Consider the following 22,502-nt stretch of genomic DNA (forward strand, 5'->3'; position numbering starts at 1 on the left):
CCTTCAGACACAACGTGCTGGTGCGCCGATGGAGCGGGATTAATCGCGTACCCCCCTGCAGCGGGACGGTTTTGGCCTGAGCTGCCTCCGCGGCAGATGTTTCCCTGGGCTTTGAGGATGTGAAAGCACTCCGCCTTCTCTCGCCGGAGCTCTGAGGTGCTCGGCGCTGCGGTGGGGAAAGCCCCTCCATAGCCTTCCCCGCGGCAGGGACCGGCTGCCCGGTGGGGTCGCTAAGGGCTGCCGGGCAGCGGACAAAAAAGAAGAAAATCCCTAACAGCATTTTAGTATTTATGCACTGGAGCGTTGCTGTTACATTATCTCCTCTGTCCTAGGTTTTAATAGGCATAGTAGATGTTAGAAACTCCAAAATAAGACACTGATTTTACTTTGTTATTAATATACTCCAAATTCAGATCTGTTCAGAATGTGAACAATTTAAACTGTTCTTTTGTCTGTTTTGCTCACTGATGCTTGCAGCTGGGGCTTGTGTGGTTTTGCCGACGCAGCACTTTCTATCAGTAGGCAGCTTGGAAATGCCAACCATCATTTAAACACTTGGATACAGGGATAATTCGTCTGTTAGCACTACTGGGTAAAAATAAGCAGCGTCGCTGTTTATGCCTTCCTTTGGTGCAGAATTCTCTTTACAAAAGTTACCTCCAAAGATAATTACAAGAAAAAAAGGAAAGGAAAAGAAAGGAAAGGAAAGGAAAGGAAAGGAAAGGAAAGGAAAGGAAAGGGAAGGGAAGGGAAGGGAAGGGAAGGGAAGGGAAGGGAAGGGAAGGGAAGGGAAGGGAAGGGAAGGGAAGGGAAGGGAAGGGAAGGGAAGGGAAGGGAAGGGAAGGGAAGGGAAGGGAAGGGAAGGGAAGGGAAGGGAAGGGAAGGGAAGGGAAGGGAAGGGAAGGGAAGGGAAGGGAAGGGAAGGGAAGGGAAGGGAAGGGAAGGGAAGGGAAGGGAAGGGAAGGGAAGGGAAGGGAAGGGAAGGGAAGGGAAGGGAAGGAAAGGAAAGGAAAGGAAAGGAAAGGAAAGGAAAGGAAAGGAAAGGAAAGGAAAGGAAAGGAAAGGAAAGGAAAGGAAAGGAAAGGAAAGGAAAGGAAAGGAAAGGAAAGGAAAGGAAAGGAAAAAAAGAAAAGAAAAGAAAAAAAGAAAAGAAAAGAAAAGAAAAGAAAAGAAAAGAAAAGAAAAGAAAAGAAAAGAAAAGAAAAGAAAAGAAAAGAAAAGAAAAGAAAAGAAAAGAAAAGAAAAGAAAGAGAAAAGAGAAAAAAGAAAAGAAAGAAGAAAGAAGAAAGAAAAGAGAAAAGAGAAAAGAAATCAGCAGTCACCATAACTTAAATCTCTTCCTATAACTTCAGAAGTTTCATTTATAGATGAATTGGAACTGTGCCAACTGAACGTTCTAGCAGTACAGCATTTTACTCATTAGAAAATTGTTTCATTAGTTAAGACTCATTTTAAGCACTACTTCCTGCCACTGCACTTCGCAGACAAATATCATCTTCTGATTAATTACTCTGAAGATGACTAATTTTGTTACTGTAGTGTTCATCTTAAGACTAAAACGGTGAGGATAAAGTATTTTATGAAGTGGTTGAATTGCTTTATGCGGAAATTAGAGCTGGGTAGTGGCATTCCCTTTCAACTCAGTGCTCCTGTAGTCAGTGTTAACCTAACCAGATTCTTCCTTTGGGCAGGGAGTGAGAAGGGACCCCTTTGCATAGCACAGTTGAACAGGGAGGAGAAGGGGGGCTTTGTGTGTCTGCAAATTCAATCTATTTGTGCTTGTGATCTAGCACTGAGACTTTTCCCCTGCAGACAGAACTCCTCAGAAATACACGAGCATCATTTCTCTTTACTTTGGGTACTTCTGCTTTGGGTAGAATTAATACTTCAGATAAGTAGACTTTAAATGCAGCAAAACTAAGTGTTAACATTTTACACTTAATTGAACTCCGTAACTGAATCAGTGACATAAGTTAGAAGTAAGGCTGTTAAGTTTAGATTTTAGAGTCCGCTGATGAACTAAATAGATACTCAGGTAACATAGATACCATATACATCAACATAGATAGGGGAATGAATTCCTTCAAGTTCCAGTAGTTACCAGAAAGCTTTGGAGTTTTCCTCAGAATTGGAGATGAATGACTTCACTGCTTTGTATCTGATAGTGCTACAAAACAAGTTTTCTTCATCTGTATTCATCTGCAAAAGGATCTGCTGCTTACAGCTCGTGTTATGCCTGTAAGAAATGCAATACAAGGAAGAATCACACCCTGTCCATTGGTCTGTTTAGAAAAGCTTATGTGGAGAGAATTAATAAAGAAATTACCTTTATTTTTCTCAAAAATGAATGAAACTTGGCTTTTCCCATTGCTTCATAAGTGCTGTTGCAATTTGAGGAGATGGAATAGTGTATTTAATGACTTTAAAATGCAGTTTTAGCTCTTATTTTGCCCTATCTTTATTGTGTTTTTTGCTACATTTTCTTTGGAATGACCTCTTAATACTTCTTCTGCGATAAGAATCTGTTTAAATTGATTGTATGCACTCTTAAACTAGTGAGTGAAAATGAGAAGATCATTTGTGCTAGAGACTGCCTGAGGAAGAGCCATTTAAACTAAAGCAATTGGTAGGAGAGGAAAGGAATTCAAGTAGGAAACCTGAAAAAAGGCTTAAAAAGAAAAAAAAAAGTAAAGACAGTACAGAAAGTGAGGGAAAAAGTGTATTGAGGTCAGATTCATGTGTGGACAGAAGCATTTACTGACTGAACAGACGGCACATGAAAGAGCAGGCAAATGTGATGGCCTTAATGATATCAAAACAACTAATTTCTGTAGTTTTTTACACTATCTTCCTTCAGTAACTACATTCTTTCAACTTATTTTAATTCTTTAGAATTAGAAGAGCAGGAGCTCCATCTTTGGGTTTAAATTACCACAGTAGAAAATCACTGTTTCCCTTTTATGGTTAGTGCCTTAAACATCCCATGAAGAGTTATGTATCTGCTCCTATATCATCTGTCTGTAGTGCTTAACTTAGGAACATTTGTTCTGCTGCCTTTTCATAATCTCTGAATCTTTTCTGTATAGGACAGTTGTTAACAGTTTTTCTCATTGTTTGGTTTGGGTTGATTGTATTTTTCCTTTCCAATTGCAGTACATAACTGATCATATGGACAGATAATATTGACAGAAAGAATTTTAAAACAGCCTATGGTTCAGATAGGATTTATAATTGGATGTAAACTAGTATGCTCTTATTATAATCAAAGCAATGAAGAACCAGATCGTGTTCTTTTTCAAACTGAGTTTCAGTGAGCAATGAGTTCTGTTCCTGGCAGTGCAGCAGAGTTCTGGAAGACAATATAAATATTTCAAACTGAGTTTCAAATCTGATTTATTTTGTAATTTAAACCCTCCAATCCTTCTAGGAGGTCTCTGGGGAAAATTAAGGTATTTGAAAATATTTTACTCCTCAAAACAAAAGAAGCTGTGAAATGGTACTTGGTGAAGCAGTGTTATGAAGTAAGTTATACTTTTAGCTGCAGAAATCCATCAGATATGATGCTCCTTGTTGTTTTCTTTCAGTTTTCTTTTTCGACTCTGTAAGTATTTTGAATAGAATATTCTGTTTATATTCTCAACTAACAAAAAAAGACAATTCTTCTAAACCTTGATTATCTTGTCCTGATTGCTGTATAGTCTGACTTCCTTCTGTTTTCCATAGTAACAATGTATGGTAAGGGAGTACAGTTACCAGCTTTATAATAGACGTAGCGAATTGGTGATTTCCCATTACTGTTCTAATCAAGGTAAATCAAAGCAAAGCTGGGAGTTGACCCAGTCTTTTTCATGTACAATCGAAAATGAGTTGACTGGACTATTTGCTGCTGGTTTTACTTGGTAACTATTGAATCTAAGTTAGCAACAAGCACAGTTGGTGCTACACAACTGTTTAGCCCATCTGTGTGAAATAATTTCTACTAATTGTATGCTTAGTATTTCATCACAGTCTTTTGTGTTGGAGACTTTGTATTCCTCTGTTATTTACTTGCTTTCCCAGTTTCCCCTGCAGAATTAAATCTCACACACATGCCTTAACTCCCACTAACCCATGTTCTTTCTAAACAGGAGGTGGAGACAAAGAACACAAAATGCTGAGGTCTGCTAGCCAGCGTTCACTTTCTGCTCGCTGTCTTCAGCATATCTAGAATACCTGTAAAAGAAAATCAGATCTGACTTGTGTTAGATTGCCCACCTGAGACTGCCCACCATCATTCAGTTTTCTTTCAGAAGCTTTGCATATCTTGCAGAGCTTTTCAATTGTTATGAAAGGTTTTTTTTTTTTTTTTTTTTTTTTTAAGTAGAAGCAATGCAAATTAAAACAACCAGCTTGTATTTTAATTTCACAGAGGAAATTAAGAAAATCACTGGAATAACAAAAACTATGTTTGTTGCCTTGTTAGTGATCAGTACACAGATGGACTGACCTTCAGACTGAGTGTATCGTAAAAACGCAGCTAAATCTCATCCCCTTTTTGGACAGTGCCGATTCCCATTACTGTCATTATAGAGAGGCTTCATTTAAAATGTGACAGTTCTTCTGTAACAATTAGAAGCATATTTAAAGCTTGTTAAAACAACACTTATTAAAGTGTTGTTCAGAATGAGGGTTCTTTACTGTGTCAACCCTTGGTCATTGCTTTTCCTTGCCTTATTGAGAAACCTGCCCTGCATAGGACCTTAGACAAATACAAAGTTAATGTCTGTTGAACAACAAGTCCATAAGGGGTGTAGACTGACCTGAAGCATGTTTGCTTTCTCAGAGAAATGTAATATTTGTGTTGATGCAATTGTTTTATCTTTTAACTTGAGAAGCACAGAGTCAAGAAGTGATAGCTTAAAAATAGTAGGATTCATCTTATTTCCAGGTATTTTTCTTTAAAAGTAAACAATTTCAGTTAAAATATGCCTTCTACAAAAGTGCCCTTCTCCATCATATTTCGTGTTGGTAAATTATTTTAAATGCTTTTATTAACTACAATTCTGGACTGACATGTATACTTAGTAGGCCATAACAGCTCATATTCCTACCACTTAATTTTTTATATTCTTGTAATTTTTTTTAAATGAAGATAAATATTTTCCATAATTCTAATAAAAATAAAAATATTCTTTGTACTCATCATTCTGACTGTAAGGTGTTTACCCTGAAATACTGTTTTCTTCCACTGTAGATATTCCTGCTTCTTTTCTCTTTCTGTGTACACAGAACCTGAGACTTGAGGTTTATGTTATATTCTACAATAAAAATTAAGAAAAGTTAAAAAATCAACCACTTATTAAATTTAATTTAACTTTATCACTTTATTTCTAAATAAAGCAGCTATTCGAAAATCTGAAGATTAAAGGCTGTTGTGGTGTCTCCTTCTCAGGAGATGTTCAAGACCCACTTTGACACCTACCTGTGCAACCAGGTCTAGGGAGCCTGCTTTGGCAGGAGGGTTGGACTCAATGAACTTGATGGTTGGACTCAGCTTGTGAATACAGAATTGCTTTTGCCAGCCAAGGGGAACAAACAAACTTATAATTGGGAATTTAACAATGAAATGCTTTTAGATAAATATTCCTTTTTGTAAATCTCTCTGTCAAACTACTCAGATTCAGAACAGAACATCTGGTCAGAGAGTTTCGTCAAGACTGTTGTGCTCAATTGTAAAATGAGAGATACACTTTCAAGGTCACAGATAAAACTTTGAAAATACTTGTTTTCATTCAGTGTATATGGAGATGAACTAGAAATCTGAGTTTATTTTTTTTTCCTCTTTGTGAGGACTATACTTGAAGTATATAGTCCTTTAATTTTCCATTTGTGCCTTGTATCATGCTGCTCTTCCCACCCAGAACTAACATCATAAACAAATGAAGGTATACCTTTATATGGTAAAAATAATGAAAGGTGCTGACACAAGGCATTTCTGATTAGAAAGACTGGGATGTGTCCTCCTCCCATCAGTCCTTTCTGAGTAACAAACTGAAATAACACCTGCAAATGATGTTTATTTCCATGGTATTCTGTTATACAGTTAAAAAGATACACATTTCTGTTTTCTGAAATATAAGCCACTGTAACAAGCTTATTATTAGCTGCGGTGGACATTCCTCCGATCTTAATACCATAAAAATTCTAAATTTATTTTTCTGCATCAAATGTTAATATTTATGTCTGTATTCTGTTTAAGTAGTCTAATACTGTGCTGTGATGTTAAGAGGCTTTTCATTTTTTAATGAAAGGAAACAATCATCCTTGAAGGGGACAGAAAACTGTTGTGCCATTACCACTACTTGACATAATGGAAAAGTGAAAACTGTTTTTCTAAATGTTATTTCCTTCCCACAACAAACACCTAAACAGCTTTCCACCTGCAGGGAATCTGAATGGCATTGTAAAATAAATGGCAATTTGTACATTTGATTCAATTTCACTTATTAAGTCAGATTCTCTAGACCACAAATGTAGTGGTTGTAGTGTTTACAGTAGCTGTGGCTTTTCAAAGTCATTAGGATAGCACAATATATTCAAGTTTGGAGTACTCTGGAGTATAAATATGTAGCATCTCATGCTTCTGAAGAATGCAAATGCTTTGCAGAATGTCATTAGGAGGGGAAACAAACTGTACATAATGAAATTACGTATATAGTAACGTTAAAATTCTTAATTTTATTAAATAAAATAATAATTTTAAAATAAAAGCTTTAAATACAATTAAAAGTCTTAAAATCTTGTATCTCACTGGTAGGATAGCAGTGATAAGCATTTAATGCTAATGATAAAACTTTTTTCAGTTAAGGTTTATGTCAAGCTGGATCACAGCAGTCCACATATTTTACATATTACAAATCATCTGCAAAATTCAGAAATGATTGATCCAGTATTCTGGTGGAATGGACCAGGTGGTTATCTTTCTTCAGGTAAGAATTTATTTTCTTACACGGCCCTCTACACTCTTTTACCCTCCTCCTTCCCCTAAAAAAAACATAGCTGGAAAGACAGAGAGAACTGTGAATGGAGGAGAACTGACAAGACTTCAGTGTTTGTATGTATGTTGCATAAATGATATACAGTATACATATAAATGATAAACTTTCACATTTTTGGATAAAAATTCAAGATAACCAGAACAAAGCACTGGAGATCTCTGTAGAAAATGATGGCATCTCTGAAGGCTGCTAGACAAGACAAGGTGTAACGTAAGCAACTGAGGCTGAGGTTGACATTCTTTGCTGCACTGAGAGACAGTTGGGAGTGTTACATAAGGATAGAATACTAGTCATAGGCAGTGTGATCTAGCCAAACTCCTGCTCAATGACAGGCTACCTTCAGACATGAAGTTGCATATCGCCTTGACCTCTGGAGTTTGGAGTATCTGTATATCTCTATATCCATATCTCCATGTACATTTTTTCTCCTTTCTCTGGAAATTCTTCAATTTTATTTCACATTATCACACATAATTTACCTCATCCCAATTTTTCATTATTGCTGCTTGTCTTTTTGTGATGTACCTCTTAAAGGGTATGGCTTATTCTTTCCTGTAGCTCCCCTTAGGTAGTGAAGCACTGCATTTCCCTCCCTAGATTTCTCTGGGATACAAATCCTAGTTTCCAGTGCCTCTTGTCCTGTGCTCCATCTCCTTGATCATCTTATAGGCTTCCTGTTTGACTCACTCCAGTTTGTTAGCATCTGTCTTGTACTGAAGAGTTCAACCTGAACACGATGTTCTATAGTGCCCAAATGAGAGCTGAGAATAATCACTTACTTTACATTGCTGGCTCTACTATTGCTGATGCAGCCCAGCACTCAGTTAGCCTTCACTGCTACAAAAGTGTGCTTCTGAGTCACTTTCAGGATCCACCTGGATTCCCGGCTCCTTTTTTTTGCAGGGCTGCTACCAAAAGTCCTGTCTGCAACAGTATACTGCAACTGTATATGCTACTCTTACTCTGTTCCAAGTGCAGGATTGCACTTGTGCAATTTGATTTCTTTTACGTACTTGACAAGAAGTCATTCTGTTCTGTGATGTAGGTCAGTGGTAAAGATACTGGTAGTGGTACTGATGTTACAAATTGAACTATCAAGCAATCTTCTAAATGAGATCCATCCAGTTTTTCATCTGTACTGCCTGTTAATAAACAGTTTTGGCATTCACGGATCTGGAAATGGAGTCCGTCAGTTCCATCTTGACAGGGTTTGAGATGAAGACATCTGACTTGTGATTCCCTGTGTCCTCTGGTCTGTTTGGAAGATGAGTGTATTATTTGCCTCTTTCTGATCTTTGGGGAGGACATCACCATCAGAATAGACAATCTCATTCTAGTCTATTAACTTGTGTATCACTTCAATAAGTCCCTAACATCATACTTCCCTTTCCCAGTATGATCTCCCTTAGGCTCTGGTTGAGCCTGGGAAATAGCTGAAAGGCAGTTCTTACCAGGAATGAGTGAAACAAAGAATGTTTACTACATACTACGCCTTTGTCTCTGAGTCATTCAGCTCCCCCCATCCTTGGGCTGACACTTTTGTTGCTCTTCTATTGCATGTGTCTATGTTGGCTCTTTGCATCCATTACCAAGGTCAATTTCTGATTAATTGCTTAATGACTAGTTTAAGGTAAACATTACTTTTCATAAAAATGCTTCCAATGAAACCATCCTCCTATTCTGCTAGTGTAGCAGGAAAACTACTAATTGCTGTTTCTTTGTGGAATGTGTTGGAATACTTTTTTTACAATTCTCACGTAATGAAGAAGATTTCTTAGAGATCATGACTTGCTCATGAGCAATATCTTTCCAAGTCTGAGAAGGGAAACCAAGTTCTGTTTTTTATTTCCTTCCATATATGTCCCATTTATTCTTTAATGTAATTTCTGTACATTGTGATTAATTTTAAACCTGTTTAATCTTTTAGTTTAGTTTATAGTTTAGGTTATTAAATACTCACAATGGCAGTGTTTCTAAATTCTGTTCACTTTCTTCTTAATTTTTACCTCCATCCTTGGTGTTTGTGTATTTTCAAGTGCCTTTTCCTGTTATGTGATCTGAAGTACTGCTGATATCATAGTGATTCTTAATCCGCTACATGCCAGCCTTCATCACAGAGCATTTCAAATTTCTATAACATCTGACACTACACTGGTTTTGCTCTCAATCTGATAACAGGCTTAACCTTGAGGATGAATTTATAGCATTCTTTGCCTCACAGTTATAGATGTTTTTGCTTATACTTAAGCTTGTGGGCTATGTCTCTTTACATGAAAATGTTAATCTCTCTTGAAATGAATACGTAGTGGTTAGCTGTGTTGTCCTGCCTTGTAAATGATATACTTTGATGCCTACTCTGTGATGCATGACAAACACATTATCAGATACATTGTCATGTGTATATGTCCTGAGCTTAATCTGATCAGACGGAAGGCAGCCTCCTGATTCACAATTAACAAAAATTGTCCTTTTCAGTCCTCTGGCTTCTGCTTACTCAAATGACAGTTTCGACAGAGTTAACTATGCAGAAGAGAAGACCATGGAGACCTCAGACTTTCATTTGACAAGTTTAAATCTTTTCCCGAAGATTGCTTCAGTAATATCTCAAGTTGTTGTGCCAGACGTGGATGACTAGAAACTTTAGCTGTGCTAGATCAGAAGCAGGAGGGCAAAATACAGTTAAAAAAAAACCCAAAAACAAACAAAAAAACCCACCAAGACTGTGCTTTCCTGACAAAGATTTTTATAGAGATGTGAGAGTTTTTAGGAAAAAATGTTGAAAGAATATAGTAATGAGAAGACTTCAACTTCAGACACAAAGATAGTTCTTAGTTTCCTAAGGATGTTGTCAACATTCATTCTGTTTCAACTCAAGTATAAACAAACACTTTTGAGTTTCTAGTTTATTAACTGTTTGTTGTGTAGAATTTTTTTGCCAGGTCTTCTTTTACAAGGGGTCGAATTCTCTTTAACTGGGAAAAATCACACAGGCCTTTGTGCATCCAGCTAGTCTCTAATATTAGTCTATCATAGTGAATGTCCATACTATAAGGAAAGTAGGATTCAAAAGCATTACATGATACTTTATCTCAGTGTGTTCATATGAAAGAAAATAATCCTTTCAATGGAAATGTATAATTATGAATTCATTCTCAGGAAAGAGTAAGAAAGTGGTGTTTTTGAAACACTTCCAGGGAAATTCCTGTTTTTTTATAGACATTATCACCTAATGTATACACAGATCCTGTTGTCTAACTTGTAGAACAAACTAAAAAATAACTTCTCTTTTATTTCACATCATGCCAATTTATGTCAACCACAAAGAAACTCTGAACTTGGTCGCATCTCTTGTCCATCACATATATGAAATGCCTCTTGTGTAAGAGAGGCATATTAAATCATATTGTTTATACATGTCATTTACATCACAAAATGTGACCTGAAATCCAAACTCATCTTACTTACCCTGCTGCAGCAGAATAACATGGAAAAAAGCGCTACATTCAAGAAAAAAATGCATAAATAAATTGTTTTTAAAGTTTCACTTCAAGGTAACAGTCTTTTTCATGAATTCAAATTCATATAAGTAGGCAGTATTCATCCAGATACTCCCACGAAGCAAGGGATGCTTAGTGTAGTTTCCTTTATAACACTAAGAAGAAAAATAAAATAGGTTTTTGATTTTTTGATCCAAATGGACATACCATTAAAACAATTAAGAATTACTGTTCAAAAGTTCTGTTCCTTTCTGTTATAGAAGGTAATCATTGTTCAAGGTAGGATAAAATGCTAAAGTCAAACCAGTGGCTTAAGAAGAATCCTTTACTTTCCTATTTCTAGTGATGCATTTTCAAAAAAATTTTGTGATATAATCTCTTCACTGGATGTCCAAGCTTTGTATTTTGTGGACTCCTTGTCATCTTTCAAATTTTGTAATGGATTTTGTAGGTACAGCAGAGCTGGTTGTGATATGTCTTAAAGGTGCACCAGCTATCAAGTCAGTTAATGGTGCTTATTGCACAGGGCAGCTGGATACACCAAAGAACAGAACTACATTCTTAAATCTATTCTGGTTTTCTGACAATATTAATCTGCTGGCTATTTCAGCTTTCATTAGCAAATGACATCCTAGTTTATAGACTTAGCATCCTGTTCATCATTGGATTAAAAAGCTCTTCATCCTCCTAAATCTGATAATTATGTGTCCCATTAATGTGAGAACCTAAGTTATTATGGAATCCCAAACACTGCAAGTAAGAATTTGTACTTTCAGCCTTTTTAATAGTTAGTTTATCTATCTATCTATCTATCTATCTATCTATCTATCTATCTGTCTGTCTGTCTGTCTGTCTGTCTGTCTGTCTGTCTGTCTGTCTATCTATCTATCTATCTATCTATCTATCTATCTATCTATCTAAACCAGGACTTGAATTCTCATCTTTATAAAACAGCTCCATCTTGGGGAACAAAGTTGTCCCACATGCTTCTGCCAGGTGTGTGAAAAGAAGCACTTTGATCAAGCTATTTTTCTTAATATCTTCCTTCAAATTGTATAGCAGGAAAATCAGCATGCATCCAGAGTAACAGTAGTTTGCTAGTTTGAATAGGAGTGTGGCTTTGACGTAAATTGTTTAATTTTGCTCACTTTCAGCATTTTGTTTGGATCATGAACTGTTTGTTGGGTGCAGAAACTGGATTCCTTTTGGATAAAGCTAATTGGAAAAGTTAGCTTTGAGAGATAATACATGTTCTGCTCGTTAAAGCAGATTAGGACTGGTCTGAAGTAGGGACCCTAAAATGTGTTTCATATACATCTCATGTCCTTAAGATTGACTTTTTCAGTCAGAAAAATACATGTTTTTCACACCACACTAATTGTCTTAGTTTACATACACGATATTATTTTCTTTCCCTTTTCTCCAGAAAGCAAAACAATCTATTTTCAAAATATTTTATCAAAGTGATAATTTTACCTTCAGGTCTATTATGATCTGTGCTAACCCAGTGATTCCTAAGGTTTTATTTGACAGCAACCAAGATAAGCTACTATTTAAGAAACCCTTGGGCATATCATCACTGTCTGAGGACTCTTCAAGTCAGGGAAGGGCTCATCAGCTGTCATCACATAACCTGCAAGCAGGCTACATGGGAGAGTTGTAAGGCTTAACATGACAGCCCAAATAGTTATTTCTGTTTTCTGTAAAAAATACTAATTAAATAGACATGCATATGATTTGTACTTGAAAGTAGGATTCCACTTCTGATCTGCATTGAACTGTGTTAAGATTTAGGCCGCCACCCTAAGGCTTTTGATCTTAGAGACCAAAATGTTACCACTCACTTTGAGTGTAGAAAGTTAAAACTGTAAAGATTATTTGTTCACTTTTTCCTTTTTTTATCTGGGAGTGGGTATTGGAGAGAACAATAGATATCGGAGGTTTAATAAAAACAGGTTTTTAGGGCTGCTTTGTGAACTAGTACATAAAAGCAGCAGCAATAACCATATCTGTGTAATGCTGAACTACCTGAGACCCTGTCAGCCTTAGGTTCTGAGTCCTGAGCCTTCAGCTGAATTCATAACATTATTATGCTGTGCACATTTTAAGAGGACATAACCATTTGGACTCTTTCTGCATTTTCTCATGATGACTGCTAAAGTTATTTTGTTACATTTTACCAGAAAATAGCAGTGTGCAAATATCACCAACGGGAACTTTAATATTGAGACACTTCAGATCTGAGTGGAGTTTACACTTGTTCCCTTGTTTATAAGCTTATAGCTGCACAACCTGATACAAGACTCACAATAAAATATCTTATTATGGTAAGTTATTAACCTTGGTAAGTGTGCTGGTACCTTAAAGATTTTCTTTTTAAATGTATGTTGCTACTCATGAAGAAGGCGTGCTTATTTAGAATTTAACTCAGAGAGGTGAACACATTTGGTTTCTCTGCACAAATTGTTTTAAATATCAGGTAATAACTGCTACCAGGCAGTTAATTTAATGGCATTTACAGAGCCTGCAATGAAGCTCACTATTTGACTAAGAAATTTACGAATACAGTTCTTTTTAAAAGAGAATCATAACACATAGTGGAGTGCAGAAAATAGAAATAGGCAGTAGTCCTTAATAAAATAAAAATATTATGATTTAAAATGAAATTATTCTATAGGAGATGAATTTTAGCACAGCCTCATGGATTTCTTTCACATAGGTTAATGAATTAATTATTAATTCAATGTGATTTTGAATTTTTAATTATGTATCAATTAATTACATAATAAATAAATAAATAAATTAATAAATTAGTTCCTTCTGACATAGACCATTCTGTCATTCTATCATTTTTTTTTCCTTTCAGCTGGTTTGATTTCTGTTCTTTCATTTTTTTTCTCTGCAAATGTCCCTCCTTATTTCTATATTTCTACCCACACTGTGTCCCTTATTCTTCATTCTTTTACTTCTGTTTTCTATTCAGCATTCTATTATTATCTAGCTCATATTAAGCTTTGGATAAGTAGAGTGGTTATCATGAAATAACTAGAACCATACATTTGATGGTACATTATATTTGTGAAAGATGCCTGATTGTGCACATAGCTTTGCAGTAAAGTTTGAATAGCTGAATCTTCCTTAAAAGTAAATTTCGTATCTGTGTGGTAGCCTTTTCAGGCACTTACATTGGTAGAGGAGGAATTTCTATTCAGTTTTTACGTCCTTAAAAATACTTTCTTTGTGGTAGTTGACTTAGGAGAGTAAACACACTGCTATAACATTTAATACTACAGGATAGTTTCTAACATGCTTCTTAACCTTAGCTTTCATATTCTTGATACTTCTACTGTAGTTTACTTGTTATAAGTAGTAAGTAAACTATGGATATAATTAAGAATATGGGGTTGAAAAGTTTCTTAAGTGTTTCTACTAGCCCAGCATTAATTATTTTATCATTAAAAATAGTTCAAATTAATTTTGTTTATAAATTAAAGATTGAAATTGACAATTTTATTTTCAAGTATGTGAATAACTCATTTTTTCATACATTTTCCTCATCATCTTTGTATTTTTTTCTGCAGCTTATTCTGATCCTCGGTATTACTATGAATTGAGAGTCCAGTATCACGCCACCCCCTGCAATAGTTTTTATAATGCTTCTTTTGGATAGGCATTGTTTTAGATACTAAACAAGCTTGTTGCTGACCTTTCATGTGAGGTTACATTCATTAAGTCAGAATGCCACCATGTAGGAATGCAGAGAGGAGGCCTACATAATGAAATGTTCTTTACGTTTTCAGGTAAAAATCTAGTTTGGATTTTGGGAATGGTTAGATATTTTATACCTAATGGAACTTAACTGGTTACATGCAGAAAGTGTTTTTTGTACCTAAGTTCTTTGACTGTAGAAATGCTTCAAGGTATTGCATATGAAGTTGATGTCAGTAACAAAAAGAGAGCTACTCTGCTCAAAAATGTGTCTTTTACATTATTTCATAAGAGTTCAGAACTTTTTATAACTGCACATAGATCAATGTGTTTGTTTTATTTTGTATCATAAAACTTTATCATGTTCCTTGTTCCGCACTATCATGGGAAGAAAAGTGATGCATTGTGTTCCATAACTTCCTAGATGACCTTCCTCTTGTCAACTGTTATAGAGGTATAAATCTCTCTATGGATGTGGTTTGGAGTAAATTGAGATGAGTCCCAGTACAGTTCCTTCTTTAAGTGGCAACAGTGTAAGAGGGAAATTTAATAATTTTCCAGTTTTTCTGAAACAAAAGATGTGCAAGGGAGATGTGGGTAAAACTGGTTTGCAAAAATACTGTGTTGACTTTGGTAATTTTCAGTTTCCTTTAGTCACAACTAAAAGAAAATAATTAGGTAGCTCTGTTATATGTCACTACGCTATGGGATATTTAAACCTTCTTACTGTCACTGAATATTGTAATAATTATAAACATTATATCTAATATATATGATATTAAAATATATTTATATATATCAGTTACTTACCATCCTTTCATAAAATTAATGTGCTACAAATACATTTTCACCACAACAGACATTAATTTTCTTAAAATGTTTCTATTAACAGCTTTTCACTAAATGCATCAGCTGTGAAAGTCAGAGTTCTCAGTGTTGTGTCAATGCAAAGAAGATATTATTTTATTGAGTCTTGTTTTCGTAGTATTCCTTCCGAGCTCTGAAACCATATGAAAAAAAGTCCTATATCCATTATGATGTGAAAGAGGGATGAAATAATAAGCAAAGCAGACCCAGTATGTGTCTAGTTCTCTTGAAAACTTTGTTATTAAAAACATACCTAGTTTCTAATTGCTGAGCTGAATATGGGTAAGAACATACATATATATAGCTTTATTGAGCTTACTCTTAATTATTTCAGCTCTAAAAAGGCCATTGTTTTCAGATATATTATATTAGTCAATATATATCAAGCTGTGCAGTTTGAAAATATCTCTTTCCGAACAAAGTACATCAGTTTCTCTTTGTTTTCCACTTTCCAAAACAGTGAAACTATTAGTTGTGTTTCTCTGAAGATGGTAACTGTAGTGGATAGCACTGATGTGAAGAGTGTCATTAGTTCAGGGTAATTCTAGGTTTGCTGAGATGATATAAGTGAGATTTAGCCAATGTGCAGACTTCATAAATAAGCAATACTTGGAAGCTTTTCTGCCATCAGGAGGAGAACTTCTGCAGTTAGAGATTTAGGTGAATTTATATTTTGATAAAATCCAATGGTAAACTACACACTCTTCAGCACCTTGAGGTATCAGTACTTCTTCATTTCTAAGCAGTTTTGGTGTTTCAGAATTACTTCTCTGATTTCTTATAAGAAGTTATATTAATATGTTAACAGATAATGTTATTCCTATTATGGCAGATTAATCAAGTGTCAGTTCTGGAAAGTAGGCCAGCAGCTTCTTAAGCACATCTCAGGCTTTTACCTTATCATAATAGTAATAGTTGATGAGGAATGTGATCTCATGCAAATTGATTGACTAAAATGACACTACATTTTTTTCTTCAGTCCATACTGAAAGTTTTCCTTTGGTTTAGTATCTCATAGAGATTCCTATGAGGATGGAATGGGTTGAGTGTGTGAGTATATGGAACTGAGATATGGGCACAGGAAGAGATCAGTGGGGGAAATTAGAAAATCATTAAAAACACTGGTATTGCTGAAGTTGTTCTTGAGAGAAAACATGGAGTCTGTTCCTTGAACAGTCAGAAGCTTGAACTCATAGGATTCCTGGCTGATTGTTTCAGAATCTGTTTTTATAAAACCTTAATAATACCTATGCAAATAGAGAGAGAGAAGCTTTATTTTATTTTATGGTTTTTATTGTATTGTATTGTATTGTATTATTTATTTCAGTTTAGTTTAGTCTGGTTTAGTTTAGTTTAGTTTAGTTTTGAAAGGATTTGTATATCTGTATATCTGGGAAGCATCCATCATGTTTCCTTGCCATCAGAATTTACAAATGAAGATTTCCCATGATATATTTAAGTATATGCAATGTACTTAAATAGACATAATGTCTGTTGGAGGTTGAATTATTTTTTTTTTAAATCTTACAAGTCAGAGATGTGAAGTTCCTGAACACTTGCATCAGAAATTATTATAATATTAAACAAGTAAATAGAAATATTGATTTCATTGACTTTGTTCTTCTGTAAACAGACTCTATTTCATTACAGTTACTTGCTTAGACGCAGAAAACAATTGACAATTTCCACTAAGCTTGTGATGCAGCTCATAGATTACACGATGTAAAGTAGACAGAGGAATAAAATTACAACTAACATAATAGTCTATAATTATATAGTATAATATCAAGATAAAATATGGAACGAAGTTTGGTTAGTAAATAAACCAATAGGGGAGTTTTAGTTCTAAATTTAAAAAAAAGTATTAAATTCAGCTAAAATTACCAATATTCCATTGCCCATATGGGTAAGGCAGATCACACTATCAGTTTGTATTAAGGAAAATATTTTAAGGATACTAACAGTAGCAAGATGATCAGGAATTTTTGGACCCGTCTTGCAAATATTACACATGCTGTTTTTGCAGTGGCATGCCTTTCCATCACATCAAAGTGATGCTGCAATCTGCTGAAGTATTAGCTCCTTGAAGATTATGGCCCTCACAGCAGAGAAATAGAAGTCAAACTTTTGCTTATCAGGTTTACTTTGATTTAGAGATTCCTCAAAGGCAAAGGAGGAAGTGAAAGGAAGGATAGGAGGAAGATATGCCTTATAGACTCTTAGGAGGGGGATACTTCCTAGGAAAATGTGGATCATGATTATACTGCTCTGCAACCTGACCTAAAGTACTGCAGTGACTTAAAAAGGAAAGCTCAAGACACTTGTGACCTCAGTGTTTTTTTCTGTCGCCTAGCTCTAAGCAGCTCCCTCACAGTATGCTCATTATAGATACTCGCTCTGTTCAATATAATGTTGGTTTTGAACGCTGTTCTGAAGCATCTACTATTTTTCATCCACTGTCAATAAATATCAGGTATGTAAGTCATTCTTTGGGATTCGACTGCATGGGCAAGGGAGTCTAAAATATGTGGTACTCATTTAAGAGTTTCCATCCTGTCCAGTGAAAAAAGCATACATTTGTGGCAAGCTTATGGTGAAAGTTATCTTTTTCATACAGACAAGAAGATCAAAATAAGAATGTATAAATGCAGTTATTTTTGCCATTTTTGTGATTTGTGTATTTTCTTTTTATTGAACACAGATAATCAACATGGATGGAAATCATGAAATATAATTGGACCTAATTAATGCTACCGGTATAGAAGAAGCTGCAAAACTACTGATGAGCTACAGATACCTAACGCAGGATAGCTTTAATGCTATAATCCATCCTTAATGCTATAATCCAGCTTGAGTTAAAGCTGGATTAGCTTTAATGGTTGTATTTATATAATCCTGAACACATTTAGAGAGATTGCATTAATTGAGCAAGGTTTATCTAAATTAAAAACAACATATCAAAGAATATCAGATTGCCTTCCTGTTTCCATTCTACCTACCTGCTACAATCAAAAGATTTAGAAATATGGCCTTTAAATCTTAATCCCAACTCACACCCATGTTTCATGGTCTATCTTCTGTTTTGATCTCTTTGCATCAGTGATTCTGAAAAAAAATAATTATTGGTTTCAATTTAAGCAAAGTACCTCATAGATTTTTAAGCAAGAGGTGGAAATTAGGAAGAAACGTTCTGAACCATTGCCTGAAATGTACTACATTGAAGGTACACTGCAAGTGGTGTGGGTTGATTGTTGCTATCCAGGATATGAAGTGAATGCTGAAAGGCAACCAGACTGCCCAGAGTGTTGTGGTAAGTGACAAAATTCATTTATCTTACAGGCATTAAATACTGTTACAGTGTTTCATTCTCTGATTGAACAGAGTACTTTGCTGTGTGAAATTTATGAACTTGTTAATCCAAATTGTTTTTTGGGATGCGATCCCATCAAGTCTGTCAGGGTAAACAGTACGAGCTCAGGTTAGTACTTGGGTAGAACTTTCCTAAGAACTTGTTGATTTATGTTTTAAATGGCTTTGCCAGATTGAATTTCCCTCAGAAAAAAAAGGCATTCATATGATTCCCATGTGCTGAACAGGAACATCAGGAGACAGATTTGTAGAGTATAAATTTGTGGCCAAGCCTTTTATGCAGATAGTTCTTTACACAGCTAGAACTGTTGTAAGAAACACTGGATTACTTATCAAAGACTGTTAACAGAATGGACTACAATTTCAAAAAATAAATATTCAGAATATGGGAGAAAACACAAACAAGAGACAATTCTAAAATTGTAGGACATAGGAAATGTTTCCATATGCAGGTTGTTTTTTTCTTCCCATTTGTTGTCTTTATGAGAAAGGCATAATTTTAGGAAGGATGAGATATATACCAAATGTAGTGCGTTTCTTGTTTGTATACGAAGTATCAATGCACGTGATTTAAAGGAAAGATACTTGAAAATCAAGTTTAGAAAAGCATATCTTCATCCTAAAGGGTGATCTGTTTTGTAAAGACTGCTGTTTTGATTTGGTCTTCTGCCCTGCTGTATCTTAGTCCATTCTAAACTAACTTATATTCCTTTCTTCTACAAAAGATCATTTTTTGTCTTAGCTCTGATGGCCGTTTAATATCAGTAGCGAAAAATAATACTGTTGTTTTAGCTGCCACCGTCTTATTTATTTCCTGCTCTAGGAGGAAATGTTACACAGCTCTACACCAGTGTCAAACCAAGAAGCTGATCACTATTCAGCTGTTCATAACAGATGCATCTTTGGCAGATATGGAGGCAAGATTTCACTTCTGAAATGGCTAAGTCTGAAACAGTCCTGAAACGTGTCTGCTTACTACTTCCCATGCTGCAGATGTCATTCTGTCAGCATTCTCAGACACACTCTTCTCTTTCATTAACCTCTTGGTATAATTAATCTTCTCCTTTGCCAGAATCCCGAACAGCACATACAGCTGAAAGAGCAATATAGCTGAGAGTCCTCTGCTATACTCCAGTCCATCATTCTGCCTCAAAACAAGATAGGAGCTTCAGTTTTTCCTGATGGATGGATGTGTCCTTCATGATCTTAAAAAGCTCGAAGGACAGACTTCACAGACTTCTAAGGACATGTAACTCAGTATTCAAAATCCTTACCATTAGAAAGCTTAAATTTTCATAGTCTCCCTTGATTTTGTTTATACCTGTTACTTCTTGTTATGTGTTAGTATATCTGTAAACAATTCTGTCAACCCTGCCTTAGGAACAGCTAGAAGATTCCAACCACTTTCTGATGAAAACTTCATTGAAATAAAGTTCAGTCTTTTAGGTCATGTTTTGGGTTATGGCCTCTGCACAGCGTAACTACTGTCTGTCCACTAGAAGTTCTCAACGTTTCTTTTCAGTGTCTCAAATTTCATAGTAGTTCTCAAAAGACTGTGCTAACATGGGAGAATTGCTTTGTGTCTTAGACACATGCCTAGTTATACTCTCTGTGCCTGATTGTGGTTGTTTTGTATTTTTTTTTTCCTGAAAACATGCAAGCACTCATAGAAGCATTTTCAAAAATATATTTCCATGAAGCAGAGTTCAGTTTCTTCAGTGGTCCACTATCTTCCCTTGGAGTTGCAGGAACCAGGTGATGTCATTCTGTTAAGAGATTTAAGGTCCATTTTAAAAATATTTGGAAGTTTTGATCTTGTTGACTCTGTCGTTAGAAGATCCAGCTTCTAATCTGAAGTAATTCACAGAAAGTTTCTATTAATTTGCTCTAGTATAGAGACTGGCCTTTAAATTACACAAATTTTTTCTTCTATTTTACAGTCAGAATAAGATAACCACTTTCATCTACTTTTATAAGAAACTGCATTTGACAAACCTTCATCTCACATGCCCCATTTTGAGTTTAATTTTCTTGCACATAGATGCTTTAGCAGGGTGTTTCAGATGAGTTCTTACCAGAACCTTTTACACAATTACTGCATTTATTTGGTGCTAAGAACTTCTAATAACCTTGTTAGTGAAAAAGGAAATAGTAAAAATGGTCCAAGAGCAATCCCTTTATCAATTTCTCTCCTACTCTTATTTCTTCTTTATGCATTGTTCTGTAGTCCTTTTAAAATTTCTCTTCTAGTTGTAGTTTTCTGCAGTTTATTGAATTTGCATGTGCTGTCATATCAGGTGCTTTCAGATTGATTAAGTATTTGTCTTCACTGTAAAACCACATCAAGTTGAATTATTTTCTACATACATGCATGTGTTCATTCATGAGATCTTATATAGTATAGGAATCTGACCACCTGTTCAGTAAACTGATTCTTTTTCTCATTTCTGAAAAATGTATAATGCATTTCTTAACCATCAGCCGTAGGTTAGCACCAGCCGTATTGTGTCACCACAGATGCATTGTGAACCTCAGATAATTGTGTTACCCATGCATATGCCAGTTCTGTTTTGGAATATGGAAACATATGTTTCTATGCTTCTGATCTCAATAAGGATGTGACAGAATTGTAAAGAGTATGGCATAGACCCCTTAACATGGAGAAAAAAAAACCAAAAAGTATATATATTGCGTGATTCATAAACAAAAACTTACTCTAGTTTTCATATGTCAAAACAGGAGGATGTTCAGTTTTATTTGTTCTGTATCCTCTAGTATTTTTATAATACTTAGTTTCATGTCAGGCTCATACTTTCAAAGTGATGGTTTACTACCAGTAGGAGTTTTCAGTCATTGAAAAGGATGAAGAGAAGTTAGTTCCCAGCAGCTGTATAAGTGAGCTACAAGACATCTAGTTAAGGTTCCATTATCCTTTTTATGCTGTCCCCTCGATAGCAGACTGCACAACAGAAGAACAACCTTTGTATCCTGTTGCAGTAAAGGGCTAGCTACCTTGTTCCAATTAAATAAACAAAAGAATCTGAATCATTTTCTAGAAGTGTATCTATAAGCTTTGACAAAAAGTATATAGTTATTCCTGTGGTATACCAGTAGATGCTTTTGCTTATGTATATTCATAAAGCTTTCTCTTTCCTGTAAAGCCATCTTGATTTGTCTAGATTATAATGTACTAAAAATGCAAAGTGTAGATGCCATCTGCAAAGGACTCCCTCCTGCTTGTATTTCCTAAGACCTCTAAAATCTTTTATAGTCAATAGAAGTGGCAAAAAATCTTAGGTAAGGTATAACAGCCCACTAAGAATCAACTGAATTCTGCCAGCTTCAACAAATGGAGGTAATCCAGATATTGAAAGTTCTGCTGAAGGTTTGTGCCACAGTGACTAAGAAGTTGTTATTAAGCTATGCAAAACCAAATAACCAGTTAAACATGGACTCTGTAAAAGGATGGAAAGTCTTAAACACCCCTGCATACTGAATACTAATGCTGTTCATTAAATTGCTTTCCTAAACAAAGGCTAACATTGACAAATTGAAGATAGTTGTAGAGGATAAGTTTGAGATGTAACCAAATAGCTCAAATGGGGGAAAAAAAACATCTTTTCCTTTTCAAATGCAAACAGTTCTGTAATAATGCCATTGAAATTCCTTGATTTTTTTTCTGTCCCTATATGCAGCCAAGATCATGCAATCCTAGTTATGGAATTTACTGTCTTCAGTGCAACAACAGTTTGATATATGGAGCAACGAAGTGCTAACAGTAGAATGACTGGCAAAGCTGCAAGAGCTCTCAATCATTTTAACCCAGTAATATTAATAAATATTTTTATTTAAATATTTACCTGAGTACAGTTTGTTTTGGTTACATCAGTAGAATACACTTGTTTTTAAGAAATAATGATTCATCTTTATGTTCTAGTTTGCATTACGTACTTCATTTTTAAGGTCTTTGTAATTACCCACCAGGTTAAGAGCAGTAAAGATAATTAACTATTTAAATCAGAAG

The 22,502-nt window shown here is 35.2% G+C and overlaps 2 protein-coding genes across 2 annotated transcripts in view; both read left to right on the plus strand.

Moving 5' to 3' along the window:
• Window positions 1-22,502, plus strand: part of DDC (dopa decarboxylase) — a 512,652-nt gene that overhangs the window by 216,546 nt on the left and 273,604 nt on the right. The window lies entirely within an intron of this gene.
• Window positions 1,518-22,254, plus strand: ZPBP (zona pellucida binding protein). The gene is given in 11 exon segments (XM_065752663.1): window positions 1,518-1,561; window positions 3,428-3,496; window positions 4,866-4,927; window positions 6,843-6,968; window positions 12,718-12,769; window positions 12,771-12,865; window positions 14,116-14,334; window positions 16,760-16,782; window positions 18,272-18,419; window positions 18,493-18,503; window positions 22,174-22,254. Coding segments are annotated over 11 exon segments (930 nt in total).

Source organism: Cyrtonyx montezumae, unplaced genomic scaffold (genome assembly GCF_038088225.1).
Source record: "Cyrtonyx montezumae isolate F1298 unplaced genomic scaffold, pur_monq_1.0 scaffold_8, whole genome shotgun sequence".
Taxonomy (NCBI): Eukaryota; Metazoa; Chordata; class Aves; order Galliformes; family Odontophoridae; genus Cyrtonyx; species Cyrtonyx montezumae.